The sequence below is a fragment of the Carassius auratus genome, unplaced genomic scaffold (genome assembly GCF_003368295.1).
Source record: "Carassius auratus strain Wakin unplaced genomic scaffold, ASM336829v1 scaf_tig00034106, whole genome shotgun sequence".
Lineage (NCBI taxonomy): Eukaryota > Metazoa > Chordata > Actinopteri > Cypriniformes > Cyprinidae > Carassius > Carassius auratus.
In genome coordinates this window covers 179,550-188,356 of record NW_020526130.1, presented here as the reverse complement: position 1 = coordinate 188,356, position 8,807 = coordinate 179,550, and the positions used below count along the sequence as shown (strand labels likewise).

General features: G+C 36.8%; 1 protein-coding gene across 1 annotated transcript; it reads left to right on the top strand.

Annotated features, from left to right (window-relative positions):
• Positions 1 to 110: 110 nt before the first annotated feature.
• LOC113081392 (uncharacterized) lies at positions 111 to 3,990 on the top strand. The gene is made up of 5 exons (XM_026253498.1): positions 111 to 126; positions 244 to 576; positions 3,288 to 3,638; positions 3,785 to 3,871; positions 3,959 to 3,990. Exons 1-5 carry the CDS (start codon positions 111 to 113, stop codon positions 3,988 to 3,990), a joined length of 819 nt encoding a protein of 272 aa, XP_026109283.1.
• The last annotated feature ends 4,817 nt before the right edge of the window (positions 3,991 to 8,807 follow it).

Below are 8,807 nucleotides of genomic sequence, written 5' to 3'. Positions count from 1 at the left end.
GGTCTAGTGATTTTGTATAAAAATGCCTCATCCATATATATCTTTAGATGAAGAATTTACGTTTTTCTTGATGTAGATAATATAATAGCGTCAAAGACGTAAAAGTGTGAATGGTGCTTTCAAGCTGTAAAAACGAAAATACATATATAGCCTATAATTATTTATTTATTTAATTAATTTACATTATTTGAGTCTTATTGTGGTTTTTAAAGTTTGTCTGTTGATGTTTTTTTTTATCTTTAGGTGTGTCTAGTGTTGAGGCAGATGTGTCAGTGTCAGTGATGGAGGGAGATTCAGTCACTCTACTCTCTGGTATTAAGAAAAACCAAGAAGACAGAATCAGATGGTACTGTAATGACACTCGCATCGCTCAAATCAATGGAGATCCCAGTAAGACCTGTACAGATGTTCAGTGTAATGAAGGAACTGAGAGATTCAGAGACAGACTGAAGCTGGATCATCAGACTGGATCTCTGACCATCAGGAACATCACAAGTAATGACTCTGGACTTTATCAACTGAAGATCTTCAGCAGCAACAGCATCAGTGAAAAGACCTTCAGTCTTTCTGTCCGTGGTGAGTAATTTAACAACTGTTTGGATTTGATACATTTTTAAAAAGCTTTTAAAGCAGTGAGAATTAGAGCTGCTCTTTCTCTTCTACATCAGGGCATATTTCCCAAAAGTATCATAAACATCGTAAGTTTATCGTATAGCTCCATTGGTTTCAAAGCTTATGATGCTTTTGGAAAACTAAGCCCAGAACAGTGTAAATTAATTAAAAATGTTGGTAAGTTGATAGATTTAGTTTCTCTGTGCCCTGTCTGGACTTTTATGTTGAAGTATTTCCAGTGCCTTGTTTGTAGTGCTTTTGTTGATTGGTTCGATTGGTGTTTCCTATTTAACACGCCCCCCTTGTTATTTTGTTAGCGTTTTCTTTTCAGGGGGCAGGGTTTCATATTTTTTTGAAGCACCCCTGGGCGCCGCCATTGGCTAGCGGACCCCAACCTGCTGTTAGCATTCCATTGACTCCCATTCATTTTGGCGTCACTTTGACAGCGAATAACTTTACATCTGAGGCATTTAAAGACTCCATTTGTCCATTAATTATTTCTAAAGAAACACGAAAATGTATAAAAGGCTCCATCACAGGTATCTTACGTTATGAACCCGTAGAAGCAGTTTTTAAAAAAAATAGGCTAACGATTGCGTCGCACGCAATCTTTTACTGTCTATGAGGGAACGTGGAGGCATAAAGTCAAGGGAGATAATTAACTTACCAAATACTTACCAAAATCTGCTCCCGTTCTCGCTCGCCTTCTCTGCAAGATTCGGTGGGTGATTCAGATTTCTCTTGGCACTGCGGTTAGACGACGTACAGCCGGAATAGACAACTCCGGTAATGACTTGATTCCTCCTCTGGTTAAATCAGCTGCTGAGTTCATGTGTGGAATAAACATATGGCATGACTTTTACTTTCTGACTCCTGGAGTGTCCACCTCTGCTATCTAGCAATCCCGAAAACACTTATTGCCTTGTTCAGGTGTGTTTAATTAGGGTTGGAGCTAAACTCTGCAGGATAGTGGCCCTCCAGGACCGGAGTTGTCTATCCCTGACTTACAGGTTGCTCACGTGACATCTACGTCATCAAGCTCAGTTTGAGTCTGCACAGTACGCTCGACCCCCAGGAAGTGCATGCTTCTAATCGACTTCATTTTTCTCTGTTGATTCCAATGGGGTCGCTGTGTCCATTTTTTTTTACTGTCTATGGTTCTTTTGTGTATACATTAGTGATGGGAAATTCAATTCTTTTCTGCGAACCATTTTTTTCGTACTGTTCGATTCAATAAACCGGTTGAAAAAAGCTGGTTCACCGGTTCTTTTACACTCAACGTAATGGCGTCAAGTCTATCAAACATTCAAATAAATCAAGTCAGTAATCATAACTTTAGTCAGTTAAAAACTTCATAATCATGAAAAGTTTACAATTAAGTTTTGCAACAATGCACCCAAATACAGTAACAGCAATAACGTGCATACAATAACGTGCATATTTTGTTTAACAAAATAATTTAAAAATTACACGCATGCGCAGTACCATCAGTTCATCGGTTCACAAATAAGATGCATCCGAAAGAAATGTTTTTTGGTTCAATATACTGTTGATCCGAAAACCGATGCAACCGGTTCTTGACTCGAGAACGAGAACTGCTCTAGCAGTGGGCGTGTTCGTTCATCATCTGGCTCTGCTCTGTGTTCATCTTCAGTTAATCACTGGTTTATTCTGACTCAGGGGGAGTGTCAGTCACGTTAAAAAAGTTAACAGTTTAAGTAATTTGTGGATTAATGTTTATTGGAGACGCGAACCGTTTCAAACGATTCAGTTTGATTTGGTGAACTGGTTCAACTGTTTCACTAAGAAGAACCGGTTAAATTGAAGGATTCGTACACGAATCGGACATCACTAGTATAAATAGTGCTTTTGTTCCACTTGTTGTTCGTCAGTCAGTGTTCGTGTTTATCCATCTTCCTGTGTTCCCTGGCTCCCAGTGTCCTGTATGTTTTGCTGTATTTAAGCACTCCCTGCCCTTAGATCCTCGCCTCTGCCTGCTCATTGTAACATGCTGCTGAAGGTCAATAAATAATAATAAATAAACTACTTTTCAAACAGAGATGTCCACTACAGACATTAAAACAGAGAACACTCATAACATAGTTATGATTACAGCTGCATATGTTTGGCTTTCTGGACATAACAAGCTTGCTCGGTAGCTTAGCTAGTCACGACTTGTACGTATGTGAAAGCATTGGGTTCGAATTCTATGAAAAATATGAATTGCGATGAAAGAGCAGACAGATAGAAAAAACAAGTTAAAACGGCTTGCTTGCGATTGCGTTTTAATGTTGAATTCACTTTTGTTCACACTATAGGTTTCGGTGTAGTGCAGATGGTATGTTATTTTAAAACGTCATGGAACATTAGTTATAGCACCACTCAATGGACATTTCAACACAGAACTGTAGTGACACGTACAAAACCAATGTCACATAAAAAAAAACACTTTTTTTAGCAACATTTACTGGACATTTCTGTTGGAAGCTGCGGTGATATATACTTATTGTTATATTTTTCGCATCTCGCGAAAACATTCCCACAGGGACGTTTTCATCATGAGATCACCAACCCTACCAACATGCAATTTGCTGATTTATTTACACTGTTTTTTTCTTGTTGTGGAGTTTCTTTCCCCAAAATGGTCCTCCAGCAGTTGTTGGTATGTTTTTCAGGTGTTTCTGCTGCTGAACGAGATAAAATGAAGAGAAAGTCTGTGAAGGAAGGAGAATCTGTTACTCTAGATCCTGGAGTAATAAAACAACGAAATCATGTGATGACGTGGTATTTTAATGACACTCTCATCGCTGAAATCACTGGAGATCCCAACAAGACCTGCACAGACTTTCATTGTCCTGAGAGGTTCAGAGACAGACTGAAGCTGGATCGTCAGACTGGATCTCTGACAATCAGGAACATCAGAATCACAGACTCTGGACTTTATGAACTAACGATCAGCAGCAATAATAGTCGTCGTCGCCGCCGCAGCATCAGCAGTGTAAAGAGCTTCGATGTTACTGTCATTAGTAAGTGTCATTGAGATATTCAGGCATTTGGACTCATACAGTGGAATATGCATTATGATATAGATCAGTCTGACTCATTCATTCATACACACTAATGACGGTCTCTCTTTCGCTCCAGATTCAGGTCTGTCCTCTGGGTGTTGTAGCAGGTCTGTCTGTTATTGTTCTTCTGCTGGTGACTGCAGCTGTTGCTCTTGGTGTGATTTTCTATCGCTGCAGGAGCTCCAGAGATGGCAAGTATCGCCTATACCACATTGAGAGGAAAACATCACCGTTATTGAGCAAAATCTGTAATTAATTATTTGTGTGATTATTTTTAGGTCACGAGACTGTGCCGCAGGAACAGGATTAGTGGGTAACATGATTTGTACTGAAGCATTATTCCCATTGATCCATCTTTCCCTAAAATAATGTATCTAATGATCATCAAGGGGCCATTGACTCAGAACGGGTTTTTCCATTCCACCTCGGTACTTTCCGATTGTTTTTCTGTGTAATCACATGCTAGATAAACGTGTTAGACGTGTGTATTTTACAACACCTTACTCACAGCATGACGTAAACACGGCGCTCAAGTTGTTCAAGTGTTTTTCCTGTTATTCTTCTTCTTTCTTCTTTGGAATGTCATTGTTTTACTCTATTGTCTCCAGTTGTTGATTATTATCTTCACTTGTTGATTATGGCCTCCACAGGTATTCCATTGAACATATAATGTTTTGCTAATATTTTGCCACGGCTTCATCATAAGATGCAACCGAGAGAAATATTTAGAAAAACTTTCAAAAATTGGCTTTTCTTTGTTTGTTTGTTTAATGGTGTGATTTTCTATCGCTGCAGGAGCTTCCAGAGATGGCAAGTATCGCCTATACCACATTGAGAGAAAACATCACCGTTATTGAGCAAAATCTGTAATTAATTATTTATTTGTGTTATTATTTTAGGTCACGAGACTGTGCCGCAGGAACAGGATTAGTGGGTAACATGATTTGTACTGAGCATTATTCCATTGATCCATCTTTCCCTAAAATAATGTATCTAATGATCATCAAGGGGCCATTGACTCAGAACGGGTTTTTCCATTCCACCTCGGTACTTTCCGATTGTTTTTCTGTGTAATCACATGCTAGATAAACGTGTTAGACGTGTGTATTTTACAACACCTTACTCACAGCATGACGTAAACACGGCGCTCAAGTTTGTTCAAGTGTTTTCCTGTTATTCTTCTTCTTTGGAATGTCATTGTTTTACTCTATTGTCTCCAGTTGTTGATTATTATCTTCACTTGTTGATTATGGCCTCCACAGGTATTCCATTGAACATATAATGTTTTGCTAATATTTTGCCACGGCTTCATCAATAAGATGCAACCGAGAAATATTTAGAAAAACTTCAAAAATTGCCTTTCTTTTGTTTGTTTGTTAATTAAGGGTTAATTAGCACCACTTACCATTATAACTGGAGGATTTTAACTACTTCTTAGTAAGAGTTTGATTTGAACTGCTTAATTCACCAACTATATATCCCCCATATTTCTGCAACAAGGAATATTTTGTTTGTTACTTACAATTTAATACTGCTTTAGGTGATCTGACATGATCTGAACTGTCACTGTGGATAATATGAGCTGTGTGATGGGCAAAGCATTCTAACTTCTTGTTAATAACTATGTTGGGTAACACTTTATTTTAAGGTGTCCTTGTTACACATGTTAAATGCACTTATTATTATAATAGCATTATCCATAATTACATGCAAGTTACACTAAGCCACACCCTAATTCTAACCCTAACCATATAGGAAGTATATGTAGTAAATATTACTCAGTACTTAAATTTGTAATTACAAGTACAACAAGGACACCTTAAAAAAAGTGTAACCCCACGCTGTTCAAAATGTGCCAGTCATTTTGGTTCTGGATATATATATATTTTTTTTCTAACAATGGTAGTTAATGTTAAATGTAGCACAAATTTTGTCTTTTGGAAGAAAAGAAAAAAAAAAGGTGCCATGTACTATACTAGACTCATAAGCCAATGATTTATGCTGCAAGTTACAATACGTTCTCTCACTTTTGAACTCTTGTTTTAAAATGAACTAGTATTATATTGTATCATGAGGTGCATATTGTTTACACTGACTTTGTGGTTTTACAATAAACTGGGTAAATGCTGTAGATGTGTTATTATTCACAAAATGAGAATTGTATGTCTGTAATGAAGGTAAGACTGTTGGGGTAGGATGACACCCTAAAAATTAGACAGAAGGCTTTTAATAATAATTACATGTCATTAAGTTAAATAGTATGTAAAAGCTCTTCATTAATCAACTGGCAGACATCAAATGAGTTGTTTTTATTATTAAAACATTTTACAAATTCAATTATTTAAAAGCATGTACTTGACAGAAATATAAAATTGAAGGCATATAAGAATAGAATAAAGTTATAAAGAATACTCTGACCTACAGAAAGCCCTACACCATAACAAAGCTTCGCTTGGCATCACTAACAATACCTTTAGACCACATTCTTTTTTGAATATCATTTTTATTTCCTCATAATGTGATTTATACTGCATATCATATGAAAAAGCATGCTTTTTAAATACGTTTGCACCAACACAAAAAAGCTCTTGTTGATTTTATTTATTTGAATTTAAATCATTGAATACATATGGTTATATTAATAGCTCAAAATGCCAACATAAGACACAAATTTTGTACAATCTGTTCTCATTTTAGCCACTGCTAGATCTGATGTCATAAACCAGAACTGCTGCGGTGGCCACTCCCACCAGAGCAGAGAGGACCAATCGGATCACAGCTTCAATAGAACCACAACAGTGGACGCGGACTTCTGAAATAATAAGTGAGCAGTAATAAATTAGTGATTTTCAACAAACCGACTTAAGTCTCTGTCAGGAATTTAAAAAGAGCAGGTACTGTCAATGTAAGAAAAAAATATACCTTTTTGATATATATATATTTTTTTTTTGATAATTATTTGAGCTTTATGCTAAATAACTATGAGCTTCAAATGAAAAAAAAAAAAAAAAACACACACACACACACATATATCAGCTCTGCTGTACCTGAACATGGTTGACCAGATGTGTGGTCTGGTTTGTGATGGGATTGTTGATCACACAGCTGTAGCTGTTTTTCTCCTGATATTCCACCTCCAGAGGTAGAGAGAGACTGATGCTGAGATCAGACACACTGATGCTGGACAATAAACTGTTTCCTTTGTACCAGGAGAGAGTCACATGACCCACATTCACCACTGAACACACCAATGAACAATTCTGCTGTGATGATGAAGATGATGAACATTGTGAAGAGTTTCTGCTGATGACAGGAACAGACAGACAAGCTGAAAAAAAGAAGAGAATAATTTAGGGAGTAATTGACAAGACATTTCTGACTTCTTGAAATGCTTCTTGATATATTGTTCAGTAATCTGTCTCTAGGGTCACGTCTTGTTTTGTATTTATAGCTAATGTGTTGCTATAAATGTTGACACTTCTTTAAATCTTAAAGTTATGAACTTTATATAATACATTGTATAATATATTAATTCTAACACTGCAGAAATTCTTGCTTATTTTAAAATACATTAAAGTGAACTTTTATATATTTTTTAAAGGAACTTTGAGTGTCTGTGCAAAGCTCACTCCCACGGTTCAATGGGTTGGTTGCCATAAGAAATAGATTTAAACATTAAACTATTAATATTTACTTCTCTGAAGTATATTCAACCAATCAAGTGTGAGTCTGAGACACAGCAAACATTTATTACTTTGTAAACGTTCATGTGACTTTCAGTAAAGCTGCTGTGAAACAATGGGTTTGTGAAAGATGCTATGCAAATATAATTAACCCAAATTTGGCCTAAGCAGAATCCAACTTTTCATTAAAAGTAAACAGAATTAGGTGTTTTGTGAAATTCCCTGAGGGAAAGTAAGGGATAGTATATAAGGGCAGACAACAAACACAACGAACTCGTCATAGTTTGTGAAACGCTGCTTTGGAGACCAGTTTGTAAGTGTTATAATTTTATGTATCTGTACACATTCTTGTAAACTGTGGGAGTGACAGAGGACCATCAAATGTTTTAGAAATTAAGTTAAGCCACTAATAAATAGTAGACAGAACAAGCACAACTGTAACCGTGACTCACCATAGACAATAAGATTGAATCTGTATGTGGTTGTTTTTGTGTCTTTGATGTTTACTGTATAAAGTCCAGAGTCTGTGGTTCTGGTGTTTGTGATGTTCAGAGATCCAGTCTGATCGTTCAGCTTCAGTCTGTATCTGAATCTCCCATCAAGAACATCATCATATGTGTAGACATTTCCCTCCTCTTTATTGATTTGAGCTATAGATGTCTCTGGATATCCAAATGTCCATGTTATCAGATCACGTGTCTGTAGTTCATTAACATGAGACTGTAGAGTGACTGATTCTCCCTCCGTCACTGACTTGACTTCAACTTCAACACCAAACACTGGAGAACAGACAGAGTTGATTTTTCAGTCACTTATTAAAGTTCTTGTTAAAGTTAGGGTTACTTTACACAGACTGTCTGAGCTGATTTTCGTCTAGTTGAGCTCAGGTCAGACTGTGTGTGAAGGACCTTTATCTCCTGCTCTTGTTGAACTTAAACCTCAGAAGTGAAATAAAGCTGCAGCCGTTACAAGAAAAAAAAAACAAAGATTGATCTGTTCTGAGTACATTTAACTGGACATCAGCCTCTCTGGTGATGATTTTAGGAGGGTAGAAACAATATTTTTTATTTAACCATTAGACCAGTGTGACAACAATATGCTTTATATGAAGTTTTATGTAAAGCATTGCAAATATATACATAATCCTCCTCATCAATCATGATTTTATAGTCTGTGTGATAGAGTCCTGCACGGGTTCGGGTACCCGCAAAATTTGGCTGAAACGGGTGAAAAATATCCAACTGTGTCGGATACGGGTGCGGGTCGGGTCGGACACAGGGGAAACACGGGTCTAAACACGGGTTCAAAACAGTCAGTATATATATATATATATATAGAATCTGAATTAAAATGTGTTTGATTTAAGCCTATTTCAAAATTTATGTCATAAAATGATATTGCGCATACAGCTCAACTAACGCGATCGTTATAAAGGAGTTTAAAC